At 40.4% G+C, this 13,314-nt stretch overlaps 1 protein-coding gene across 2 annotated transcripts; it reads left to right on the plus strand.

The window, feature by feature from the left end:
- The first annotated feature begins 118 nt into the window (after positions 1–118).
- On the plus strand, positions 119–12,553 carry CMPK1 (cytidine/uridine monophosphate kinase 1). 2 transcript variants are annotated; one of them, XM_081914039.1, is made up of 6 exons: positions 119–439; positions 4,613–4,759; positions 6,418–6,570; positions 7,437–7,513; positions 7,598–7,694; positions 9,144–12,553. In XM_081914039.1, the coding sequence occupies exons 1-6, from the start codon at positions 245–247 to the stop codon at positions 9,183–9,185; spliced, it is 711 nt and encodes a 236-aa protein (XP_081770165.1). In that variant the 5' UTR covers positions 119–244; the 3' UTR covers positions 9,186–12,553. The 2 variants fall into 2 exon arrangements, with proteins under 2 accessions (XP_081770165.1, XP_081770166.1); XM_081914040.1 differs by lacking the exon at positions 119–439 and adding an exon at positions 468–704.
- Positions 12,554–13,314: the final 761 nt, after the last annotated feature.

Genomic DNA, 13,314 nt, shown 5'->3' on the forward strand with positions numbered 1-13,314 from the left:
CTCCGGAGCCCTTCAAGGGGCGCCGCGCGGGCACAATCGCGTAGCCCCGCCCTCTCCCTTGGCCCCGCCCCTCCCTGCCCGCCATGTCGCCCCTCCCCCAGCAGCAGCAGCAGCGAGAGTGACCGGGCGGGAACCCGGAAGCGCTTTCCCTTCCCGGTGACACCTCAGCAGCCACCTCAGCCGGAGGAGTGAGGTGGCGTCGGGACAGTTAGCGAGCTCACCATCGGCGCTTCTCCCCCGGCGTATGTTCTGTCGCTGCCTCTTGGCTTCCGCGGCTCGTGTCGGTCCCTCGGCTCCTCGGCTGGGCGCGGCGGCGGCGGCGTCCTTGGCTTCTTCCGCCCCTTCCCCTCGCTTGCTGCTCCTCATGAAGCCGGTGGTCGTGTTCGTTCTCGGCGGGCCTGGCGCCGGAAAGGGGACCCAGTGCGCCCGCGTTGTGGAGGTAAGGGACGGAAAGGGCACCTCGTCTCTTCTCCCTCTTTCTTCCCTCCGCGATAGAACTACCATGCCTAGCAAGCAGCGCGCCCGTAGAAGCGCCCTAGTCCCTGTCAACCGGCGCCCAGAGGATGATGGGGGTTGTAGTTGTGACCGACTTGGCTTGTGGCCCTCGAGATTCTCAAATGGTTTGGACCCGACTTGATACCGGTGGGATCAAATATGCTACGAGTCTGGTGTTGAGGCTCGGAGCTAGAAATAGCAGTTGCACGGTAAGCAGGGCAACGGATCTTATAAGATACACGTGATAATAAAAGAATATTTTCTTTTCAACAGAAAAAAATAGATAAGCAAAAGCTGTAGACGTGTCAGGGATGCTTCAGGGGAAGGTATTCCACAGTCAGGCACAGAAAAGGACCGATCCTCAGTAACTAAGCAGGTGCTTATGGAAGGCGGTGGTGGTTATATTGCGGGCTAGAAAAAGCTTGGGTTCAATGCTCATCTAAACCTCTGGCGTGATTGTTTCTGTTAGTAACTTATGAAGATCTTATGTTTGGAGGTTAAAGGGGGGGGAGCAATTTTGTGACCTTTGCATTCATTCTTTAACTGGGGAATGGTTTGAGCTATTCAACTCTCATGGCTTCTAACTAATTGAAAGAATCTTCATAATCAATAAACTGCTGGTCTTAAGATTCATTGGGAGATGCTGTTGGGTTTAAACTGACTTCTGTTTGTAATATAAGTATGCCCCTAAGTTCTAGACACTCGCATCAAAACCATGTCTAACTTCAAGGCTCCAATTACACGTTGAGGCAAGTACACACAGCACTTCTGCCTTAGAAAGCTTGCTGGAAAGAACCAAGGAGTGGTCTATTTAAGCCTCTCTCTCTTGAGGCAGACAGAGTTTCCTTTGCAGGATTGGAGACCACAAACATAACTTGTTAAAAATAAGAGGTGGTATGAGCCACAAATTTTCTGGCACTATATAAAATCTTAAAAGTCCAATTCATGCTGAAATCAAAAGTTGGCAACACAATTAAGTCATAAATGGTATAAATGCATGTTGAGTTATGTATTCTAATACCTTATTCCACTCTGAATATAATCTTTTCTGTGTAATCTGTGGTGATGATGACAGCATACATTGCAGCTCAGTGCTTAATCCTTCAGTTTAGCTTTCACCTTAATCAATTGAAACAAAAAATAATGGATGTTGGCACCTTCTGTTTTGGAGACCTCTGCCATTGTATTTTTGAACTTTGCACAAGTACAGTGGTATCTCGGTTTACAAACGATTCGGTTTACGAACTCCACAAAACCAGAAGTAGTGCCCTGGTTTGTGAACTTTACCTTGGTCTAAGAACGGAATCTGAACAGTGGAAGGGCACTGGTGGCGGAGGCCTCATTAGGGAAAGCACGCCTTGGTTTAAGAACAGTTTCGGTTTAAGAATGGACTTCCGGAACGGATTAAGTTGTAAACCGAATTGCCACTGTATGTGGAATGTAGCCAAGTTTATGCTGCCAACCCCCATGTGAGCACTGTGAGTTTGACTAGTTTCTCAGTACCATTGCAGTACTACCAATGGTAATCTTACACCACATACAGTGAGCAAAGGAAGGAATAAGGCATAGGTCACATGTCATAATGATTCTTAGTAATGACTCACAGCTTGGGTGTGGCTCCCAACTGTAAAACTGGTACTTTCATTGCGTCACTAAAATCCATTATTTGTATTGGCAAAATGCTGACCAGAAAAGATTTGTCTTACAAGGCAACCCCAGCCTTTTAAGATCCCCGTAATTGAGGATTTTGCCATCCAGTATATGAAGGAGAGAGCACAATTTTGCCCTTGTTGCAAAAGTGCCCTCAAGGGCAGTAATTTACTTGTCTGAATAGGTATGACCAGAAAAAAACTTGGATGTATATAGGATAAAGTAAAGCAGGCATCCCCAACCTGCAGCCCTCCAGATGTTTTAGCCTACAACTCCCATGATCCCTAGCTAACAGGACCAGTGGTCAGGGATGATGGGAATTGTAGTCCAAAACATCTGGAGGGCTGAAGGTTGGTGATGCCTGAAGTAAAGGGATTCACTTTGGAATACAATATGTTCCCTGCTTTGGGTGACATCACTATTTTGAAATAAGTGAAGCAAGGACAAGACATTCCATATACAACTATGTCATATCTTTCATTTCAGTCCTAGCTGCATTTACAGCCCTATCGTAAATGTTGCACAAAATGTGATTACGTATATATAGGATTGTTACCTTACTTACCCAAGTACGTCATACAGTCATCACATTACAATTATCTGGGCGGTTGTAAAAATTGAGGTCCACAGTTGCATTCTCTCCAAATATAGGGAATTCTGGAAGTTGAGTAAATGGCTCTATACAGGCAGTAGGGCACATTGATTTCAGTGCAGTGCTTTCAAGAAAGTATACATAAAATTGCATCTTAAGATGTTTTTTAAAAAAGTTTAATGTATAGTACAAAGCAGTTAAGTCAGAATATGCTAACTGAGTTGTGTGTTAGATTTAAATGGGTGCCAAATAGGGATTTATTTCTGCCTGTTCTCTTCTATAGAAAATGTTTTTAGAACCATAATCCTCAACTGCACGCAGAAATTCTGCATGCCGGTGTGAGGGTTTTCAGGGTAAAACTTCTTATGAAAAGCTTTGATTTAGGTTATAGCTTCTGTAGGTAATATTTGGAATAACGGACTTAATATTTATATACAGCATTAGTCTAAAATACATAGTAAGGCTATGGAGCACACCACTAGGATTCTTTGAGAGATAACAGTATGCAAAATTTTGCCTTGATGTTTTACAAAGTAACATACATTTCACCGGGATTTAGGTGAATGTGTACAGTATTCCTAACGTCGTCTTCTAGCATAACTTTATTTTAGTCTTCTGTTGGTGGAACAGGAATACAATGAAATTGTTCCTGCTTTGGCATCTGTTGGGTTGGTGTAACATCATATTGTGCTAGCCAAATTAACGTTCTAAATTCAGAGCAGCAAACAGTAATTATATAAACAAGCAGAAACTTATGGTGCAATTACACACCCACCCACCCATCCTGCTCTTTAGCCAGGTAGCTTACAGAGCAGTAAAAGCGAGGCAAGGTAGACTCCTGCCCTCAGGCTTGCAATGTAAAAGATGCATCAGAAAAAGAAAATGGAGAGGGAGGAAGGAAGGAAGGAGAAAATAAGCAAGCTTGGATAACAATTCTAAGTTACAAGTTCCTATAATGATTAGTTAGGATGGAAGCAGTTCAGGAAGAGGAGAAACCAAAATCAACTGCTCTCTGTTGCCTTGCATCCTTTCTCTTTTTCTGCTACAGCTTGATGGAATGATTCTGTTCAGGTGACAGTTGTATTTGAGAACACTTGTAACAAAATGATAACCTTATTTTCAGTTAATTGTTCAGAAGTTATCAATTGCTATTAACAGTTATGATTGTTGCATGCTACTTTCAAATTGAGAGGTACAGTGCTTCTGAATACTAGTCACTGGAGAGCAATGTTGGAGAGATTTACAGGCCAATTGATGCGCATCCAGTTGACACATGACCTTGCACATGTGCATCCCCATAACCTGGAAGTGGCTGGGAAAGGGAGTGGGGCAGGCTTAATGTGTGCTTCACCAACAGCAGGGGAGTCAGGAACACAACCCTTGTGCAAAACAGTTGTTGCCTATATTGTCCTTCCTACTGTACTTGTGGGTTAGCCACTGTGGGAAGCAGCATACTGGTTTAGATAGGTCCCTTGTCTGATCTGATGGGGCTGCCCTTATATTCCAGCTTTCCTTGGCACCTGGGTTGAAGTGTGAGTCATTTGTCCAAGTAAGCTTGCTATAAGGGAAATTCAGTGTATTTAAAAATCCTGTTGATTATGTGAAGGTGTTGAGGAAATGGAAGACATATTAACTAATAGGTTTCTGCAAAGTTGCATGGAGGAAATAACTCCAACAAATGTTCGAGTTCTTACAAAGTTACATATTAAACTTTGGTGAGGGAGCCTAAATGAAAATGTTCTATGCATATGTGGATTGCATGTTGTCTTTTAGTGATGCATGTGGTGCATTTAAAAAGAAGAATACGTACCAATTTCATTTAAGAAGTTGCTTATACTTAATTAAAAGATACTTAAATGTATATTTTTCTTTTAGAAATACGGTTACACACACCTCTCAGCAGGTGACCTGCTTCGAGATGAGAGGAAGAGACCGGGCTCTCAGTATGGAGAGCTCATTGAACGTTACATTAAAGATGGAAAAATTGTTCCTGTTGAGATAACCATCAGCTTGTTAAAGAGGGTAAGATTTTAATACTGTGCTGAGTATACAGTTTTCCATGGGGAGCTATTACAAAACAAAACAAAACAGCTTACAACAAAACTTTAATGTGGTTAGATAGAAATTTGCTTTCCCTTTGTTAGTAGCTAACAAAAACATGCAAGGCCGGGGTGGGGGGAGCTTTTTCAGCCTGATTGCTGCATTCCCTTATGGGTAGTCTTCAAGGGAGGGGCACAAGCTGTTTGTGGGCGCGTCCAGAGGAAAATATGTCCAGAGCAATTAACGTGACTTTTAACTTTGTTGGGTAAGGTACGTTTAGACATGTGAAAGTCAGAAGTTTCTAAGCACATCTCTCCATCCCAACAAGCAAGAGATGACATCATGGTTCAAGGACATTCCAGTCAGGCAAAAGAACTCTCAAGGGGTGTGTGGAGCGGAACTAATAATAAGAAGAGGCCCAAGTGCCAGGCAGAGAGGCCTGGAGGGCTACATTCAGGCTCCAGGCCTGAGATTTCCCACCGCTGTGCAAGACAGATAGATGAATTACTTTTGTACCTGTATGTTTTTAATAAAAAACAATGCTTTTCTCTTTAGGGTTGCTAGAACCCTATGTGGAACAGAAACCAGTAGATATTTGGTCTTTATGAATGCACTGATCCATTGAGGCTTCCTTCTATATTATTGCACTTTATGTGTTGTCTACATGCAAGACAAACGTTTGCTATTGTGATAAGAATATATAGAAGAGTATTGGTTATGTGAATGCACAGCCGGTTATGTCTTGTGTGTTTGTGAAGCCCAGAGATAGGCAAATCACTCATCTACGAAGGATGCTTTTTATTAATAAATTCTGTACTCCGTTGCTGCAAGTAATTGGACTACATGGGCTATATATTTAGGATTCATTTGGCTAGAGCATGATGCTGATAATGTCAAGGTTGCAGGGTCGTTCCCTGTAAGGGACAGCTGAATTTACCTGTATTGCAGGGGTATTGCAGAGTCCCAATTCTGTGATTGGATCCAGAGTTGCCATTCTGTGAATGGAAGTGGCTGAGATCCTGCAAGGACTCCCTTTGGAGAAAAGAAAGGGAGAAGCAATTCTCTTTCATTCCTCTTGTAGCTCTCACTGCCATCTCCTATTCTGATCTATGAAATTCTCCACCTTTCAGAACATCTTCTCTCCAAGCTGCAGAGTGAACAAGGAATGAGTGAAAACTGTCTCTCCCCTGTTTCCTTCTGTGTGAATGTCCCATCTATTTTATTTTTGTGGTAGACATTTGTTCATTTAAATGCTTTTCCAGTTGTGCCATAAGTATATTGATATTAAGAAAGTATGGAATTAACTTTAAGGTTGCAAGAAATGTATTTGGTACACTTGTAACAGTTCACATGAAAAGCACATGTGTATTTGTAGTACAGGGCAGTGGCAGTGGCGTAGCGTGGGGGTGCAGGGGGGCCGGCCGCACCAGGCGCAACATCTGGCGGGGGGGCGCGCGCTCGCACTCGCAGCTCTCTGCCCCTACCTGGTTCACTCACTCTCTCTCAGTGCTGTCACAGATTTCGCCCCGGGTGCTGACAACCCACGCTACGCCACTGGTACAGGGGGATTATTACTTAGATGTCACAATACCGTGCTTGTAGAAAATCATGTTTAATATAAGCTCTCTGTTACCCATCAGGCTATGGATGAAACTATGGAAGCCAATGCACAGAAGAATAAATTCTTAATTGATGGATTTCCCAGAAATGAAGACAATCTTCAGGGCTGGAACAAAACCATGGATGGAAAAGCAGATGTATTGTTTGTTCTCTTTTTTGATTGTGACAATGAGGTAATCACAATATCAAGACACTTGCAACTTTCCTCTGTGCTGTATGAAGAGAGACAATGAAAAATGTTCTATTGTTCCATTTCTCTTTTCCCTTCTATATATTTTGATACTAATTACAGTATGTGTTAATTGGTTCCTTCCCACAATAAGCCTAGATAATTTTGTGGCAAAATTGTCTTGCAATTACAATTAACTGACATGGTGGAAAAAAGTTCTATTGAACTGTCCCATAGCAGAAAGAAGTATTGGTTGCCAGAGCGCAATTAGAATTGTAGAAAGTGGGAGATATCTTTTTTTCTTTTGCTTCCAGCAGTGAAGAAGTCTTTGCGAGCACTGATATTCTACAGTATTCAGGCAAAATTAATTCTTATACCAACCACCTCTTTCCCGCAGTTCTGTCATCTTGAAAAATCACTTTGTCCTTTGCATTAGATAGGGTATTCTCTTTAGGAAATAAAAGACTGCATACATTCTTGAATGCTGTACATAAACGATAGTTCAGTATATGTGTTGTATTACAATGAATGTACAATGAATTTCAGTGGATAATTAGACTTCAAGGGCTTTTACCACAATATGCTAGGTCTGTTTTGGAGATGCCTTTCTGTTCTAGTGATTGTGAAATGTTAGATTTCACGTGGCTGGAATAAGGTCTAAGTTCGTATTTCACTTAAAAGTTTCCAAAAGTGGTGTTATCAATATACAGCATAAGTAATTGAAGGTAAGCTGAATATATTCATGCAAAATGTTTGATATATAGCTTTAGTCTTGTACCTTAAAAAACCCAAGTATTTTGTTTACTTTTTCTGGCTTCATGTTTTGATAGTGGCTTCATGTTTCAATAACCCTTTTATTTTTCTTTGAAGGTATGTATTAACCGTTGCCTTGAAAGAGGAAAGAGCAGTGGCAGAAGTGATGACAACAGAGAAAGTCTGGAAAAGAGGTACTGTGTCTATGCATAATTTCTGTGTTAGACTTCCTGATGCTTTTCAATTTCATGACTTTGTTGTATCTTTCTTTCCCTTAGAATCCATACGTATTTAGAGTCTACCAAGCCCATAATAGACCTCTATGAGAAAATGGGCAAAGTTAGGAAAGTAGATGCCTCTAAATCTGTTGATGAGGTAAGTTGTGAAGAGAGAAGGTTTGGTTTTGAATTTCTTTACATGACCTATTAACCACACACAAGCGCCAGGATTTTCTTAGGGCTCAAATATCCCAACTCTTCATTGCATTTTAAATTATCTTCTTTCTCTTACATGGGGAAGATACCAGGTAAATCTGCAGCCAGCGTTAAAACAGAAATGTCTTAACAGTTAAGCAATTTACACCTATTTTCAGATCATCAATTCAAAACAGCTACCCAGATCCCAGTCACAAGCATGGCTGCACATAAGATTGAAGGTGTGCAGGGGGTTTCTTCAGGGCACCATGCGTACAGGAATAGGGCATGGATCCAAGTGCTGTGTACTTCATCCTACAATTGGCATGCCCTTATTGTCTAAGACAGGATTGGCACTGTGGTTGGCACAGTGAGGCAGAGCTGCAGCAATAGCATTAGCATTGCTTCTACTTACCAAGAGGGGGAGCACTGAGGTGGCACTGAGATTGGAATTTTGGGAGCACATTGACATGAGCTCTGGATTCTCTGCCAGTGTGACCTCCCTTGCCACTTTGCCTTCCTCTTCTTGTTATGTGTTAGTGACTTGGCTGCCAAATCCTGAGCTTGCACTCCAGGGATCACACTATAAATTTGATTGCCAGGATTGGAAGCTCCTTGAGACCCTCCATTATAGTTTCTGATTTTTGTACTGCAGATGACATTCAAATGTTCAAATCAGTGCAACCAAAAATTATTATCAAGGGGACAATCTATATAGTGAAGACAGGCAGTTGAAATACAACTATGGCATTCTGTCAGGAGAACAGACACCATTAGTTTCCTTCTATCCCCTGAAATCCTCTATGCACCCCCAAAATCTGCAAAAGATTTGGGACCCTTGAGCAGATAAGTAGGAGAGGGGCAGAAGTCCCATTGTGTGAGTGGAAGTTTTCTTGTGCATCACAGTATCATCCACAGGCCTCACATTAACTTCAATGACAGATATATCAGTTAGAAAATACTGATTTCACTGTCAATCCCGTCCCTTCTGTGTTTCATTGACTACCTGACTTCCAAGCTGCCTCCATCACTGCTCTAAAACGTTTACATCTGTTTTCACCTCTAATTGCCTTAGGCTGGGTGCTACATGTGCATGGTGGTAGATTGTAACTTGAATAGGCCTGTTGAACATAGTGATTATAAGAAACTCACAGTTCCATCCCTTTTAAGGCTCTGAACACTTTGTGTTAGTGTTTGTCCTGCCTTTTTATGCTATGAATGTGTTTTTAGCTTTTACTCTCTTTTAGATTTATGTTTTAATGTGCAGTGTGTGCTTTTTTGATACATCACTTGAGTTTATTTTTTCATTTTAAAAAAGCTAATAAGTGCAATAAATAATTGTTTGCAGTATTCATGAAACGTGCTTGTTGGTATAATGTAGAAAAATTATGTAATGTCTTTTCTTTTGCAGGTTTTTGGCAAAGTTGTGAAGATCTTTGATAAAGAAGGCTAGTTCTTTACTTGAACACTGTTTTCAAACTTGCTTGAATCTTGCTTTAAGAGCTGCTACTGTAGTTCATTTTATAATGGTGATAAAATATGCCTTTTAAAACACTTTTGTGTTGAAAACAGTTTAAAAATGGTTAATTCAAAAGCCTGGTTTAAAATATGAGTTAGAATTAGATGTGGCTTGTCATTAAGATAGATACAGTCAAAAAGATTTGCAACTGGTAAAGAACCCTAATTGCAGAACAAAAATAGTAATTAAATGCTAATCCTAGCCATTTTCAGAAAGCATCTGGTGATCCCCTTAATTTGTCTTTTCTTACTGTCCAAAGCCATGTTATTTTTTAGAATCCCGTATACTAAAATTGTAAATATAAGTAAGAGGGCCTGTTGAATTTCTTTTCGGTTTCTTTTTCTTTTAGTTTTGGACCAAATATGGGGAAATCATATGTGTTTTTTTAAAAAATTTATGATATTTGCTGTTTTGAATGACAGGCAATTGCTGTAAGCAAAAGTTTTAAACAGAGTATCCCCTTTATATTGAATAGTTCTTGTTTATTTGGTTGCTAATAAAGCAATGACCATCCTGAGGCACCCCAATATTAACCACACTACTTGGAAGTTGTCCCTTTGCTTTCACATTTTGGTGCTCCCTGTATCCCACACATGCTTGAAGGCGAAAAGGAACTGCACAGTATGCAGAGTGTGTGCAAGTGGGGCAAGAGGGACAGCTCCTTTCCCAGAGATAATGAGGAGCAACAGTATCTGGAAATCACGTACGTTATAGCTTATAATCGGTGGGTTGGATTCAATCTATGTTGCACTTAGGTCCCACTGAAATCAATTTGAAAAGTTTAGTCATGATTAATTTTAATCCCATTGATTTTAATGGGAGACTGCAGAGTAATCCTTAACAGCTCCTGCAGGATCCATCCTGATAATCCCATTTTGCGAGTTTTGCACTGTCTGTTCCCCTGAGCACAGCAGAAGCCTCCACCACAGCAAAACCAGGCAAATACATACTATCCCAGAGGGTTAGGACTGCAGCCTAACTTAAGTTGGGTCAAGCCTAGTTCATTTAGGGCTGAGGATTCAGATTATGTAGGTGCTGCACACATTTAGGTGTCTGTGTATTTGCAAGTAATATGGGCATTTTGTATTTCCAGTACCCACAAGGGTTAAGAAATCAGATATTTGAAAGCAGCTATTATGGTAACATTCACTTGCCACACAACTCTAGCTGCATGATAAAATTAATCTAGAAGCTTTGTAACAAAATTATTTATTCAGTGATTTGAAGTGTATGTTTTGAGATAGGTTGGAGGGGAAATTCTTATGATTATATTTTCTGCTAAAATTGTATAACTTGAACATTTCAACTCAATTATACGGTTTGACCAATATAAAAGCATACTAGATCTGTATTGTTTAAATTTAATGTGTTGCTAGTGGCAGAAATGAGTTTTTAATAACTTGATTAATTTGGATAACAAAAACATACTGAAATGCTTGCACAACTGTTCTAATTGCACATTTCATTAATTTAAAAATGGCATAAAAATATGGGGCTGGTTACTTAAATCTGTGGGGTTATTATTCTTTTCTTAAAATGTCCACTGAATAGGATCTGAGAAATGTGATGATGCATACTTATTAGTGCACTCATTAAGGTTTCTTGTGATGGTTGCTTCATAAGCTACCGTTTTAACTATGTTTACAACTATTATTTTTCCTATTTTTGTCTCTCTCACACAGAATAGGTTTTAGTGATATATTTTGTCTTTTAATTAAAATATAATTAAGGAACTGCAATTGACTTTGGCCAGCTGAACATTTGTGCTTTCACTTCACCGGTGTTCTCAAGAAGTAGAAAGCCTAAGTGAAAATGTGCTGTATTAGGATGAGATTTTTTGCATTAAAATACACCATGTTATTGAGATTAGTCGCAAAAACTTTGAAAGGTGCAGCTACTTTGTGGGGGGGAATCATGGCCAACTTTTCTCAGAGCGTGTACAAACCAACACATAGTCTTATTCTAGAGAATTGGCTTTTCAGTTACTTCCCCACAGGGAAACCTTGATTGTCTGCAAAGAGAGCCCAGTATATCTGCCATAGAATCAGCTTGTTGCACAGGATTCTGGGGAGTATTTTGGTGTGCACTCACATAAGGGCTTTAGGAAGGTCTGTTGCAGCCCAGCTGCAGCCCAGCTGCAGACTGAGTACTCCATTCAGGACACACATTCCAGGAAACCCTCTCCTGATCCGTTGTAACCAGTTTTGTTTAATTTTACTGAGGATCCCTTAATAAGCATCTATGGAACTCTTGGTTCCTTATGCCCATAGTTTGAACCACTGTTATAAATTAACATACTGCTCCTACTTGTAGTAATAATAACTAAAGCTGATTAAAATCATCATCAATTCCCCCCTTCCCCCACAAAAATCATTCTATATACATCTTTGAAAATTGAAAAATCTACTCTTCTCCCTTTCTGCTGTGAAGGACAATCTCTGGGATTTGCTTATGCCTTAGCAGGCATGCTTATGGCCTAAAATAGTGAATTTGGGAGCTGGGATCCTTCATGTTGGTAGCTAGCTGGAGCATTTCCTAGAAGTGGGGATGAACCTGGTGTTTATAAGCATGCTGTGTTCTTGGACTTGTCTCTCCCAAAAAGGAAAGGTAATCTATTTATAGTGATTGTCTGCTACAGCAGGAAGACAAAAAGGGATTCAGTGAAACTAAATTCAGGCCTAAGTCAAAGGAAGCTTGAAGATGGATAGGTGCACAAAGGACTTCTTCAAATGCTCAGATAGGAAACCTGTATAACCATAGTTTGTGTGCAGAATGCTTCACATGCTTTGATTGTGGCATTTACTGCACTTCAATGTGCTGGGGGTAAGGGATCTATGTATGTTGATCCTGTGTATGCTATCAAATAAGCCAACATAGTATCAAATGACCTGAAGTGTTACCAACAAAACCTTTTAGAAAGTCCTTTCGTAAAGTTAGTCATTAGATAAGAATCCTCATTGTAGTGATATTGCGGTGTTTGAATTTTACGAATATTAATCGAAGTGAGTATGTTTTCTTGCTATGTATTCTGCTATCTGTTTGAAAACTGAAACAACTGTATTTTTTATTTTTTAAAAAATATGCTACCAATATTGAATTTGGGGTTTAATCGTGTCGTTTAAACAATTGGGATTGATTCCTTTTGTCACTCTTACTGATGCCATGAATGCAGTGTTTTTCTCTCCATCCCACCCCCCGCCCTCTATTTTCTGCAACCAGAAAAAAACTGTATAATTCCACAGAGCAGCAAATTGTAAAAAAACTTCTAAAATGTACACAAATAAAATTTTGTTCTCAAATAACCTACTGGTGAATCATTGCCATTATGTGTCTGCAAAACATAGCGGCTCTACTTTAAAATACACCACTGTTTTTTGTAGGAACACATGTGGGGGAAGTAGGGCAGGGCTGTCTGAAAATCCAAACACCATCCTAGTGATATTTGTACTTGACTACAGATGGGAGGGGGAGTGTTTAACTTGTAGCTATGCATTTTGGAAGAAAGCCCTGCTAAATGACAAGACTCAGAACGTGGCTGTACTCTTCTTCATTACTCCAGATTGCCACAAGGCGGAGTGCTTGTTTTGTATAGAATGGCTCGAGCTCGCAGGTGAGAGGTTTAGGCTCTGTACATTACTGCTAAACAAAAGTTTGTCTTAAGTGTTCATCATCACAAAGTAATGACGTGGTTCAAAGCGGGTGAATTTCCTGAGCCAAGAACATTTTTTTATGGTTTTACGGACTTTTCAAGCTGCCTGTGGAATCTGCGAGAATTCTCTAGATAAGAAATACAAGATCAGTAAGAAGAATCAAGGGCTTCAGTGTAAGCTCTAAAGACTTCCATCCTACGGAGCCTCCAAATCACAACTTGGGAGGTTTGGTGTATTACGTGGCATCAAGCAAGAGCAAATGCAACGGGCCAGGTACAAGTACTTCTTCCATACCCTCCTCCAGAACAGCAGAGAGGGATTTTTGTTTTGTCTGGAAAGCAGAAATGCTTGTGCATGCAGAATGATGAAATCGAAACAATGTTGAATTTCTCCCTGTGTTACTAGCAGTCATC

Source organism: Podarcis melisellensis (assembly GCF_964234715.1).
Source record: "Podarcis melisellensis genome assembly, chromosome: 6".
Classification (NCBI taxonomy): domain Eukaryota; kingdom Metazoa; phylum Chordata; class Lepidosauria; order Squamata; family Lacertidae; genus Podarcis; species Podarcis melisellensis.

What these genes read in the sequence shown, in the direction of transcription:
- CMPK1 (XM_081914039.1), top strand. Translation starts at nt 245, where the DNA reads ATGTTCTGTCGCTGCCTCTTGGCTTCCGCGGCTCGTGTCGGTCCCTCG. An exon ending in CCATCAGCTTGTTAAAGAGG is followed by an intron (nt 4,760 to 6,417) that starts GTAAGATTTTAA and finishes GTTACCCATCAG; the next exon opens with GCTATGGATGAAACTATGGA. An exon ending in CCTCTAAATCTGTTGATGAG is followed by an intron (nt 7,695 to 9,143) that starts GTAAGTTGTGAA and finishes TTTCTTTTGCAG; the next exon opens with GTTTTTGGCAAAGTTGTGAA.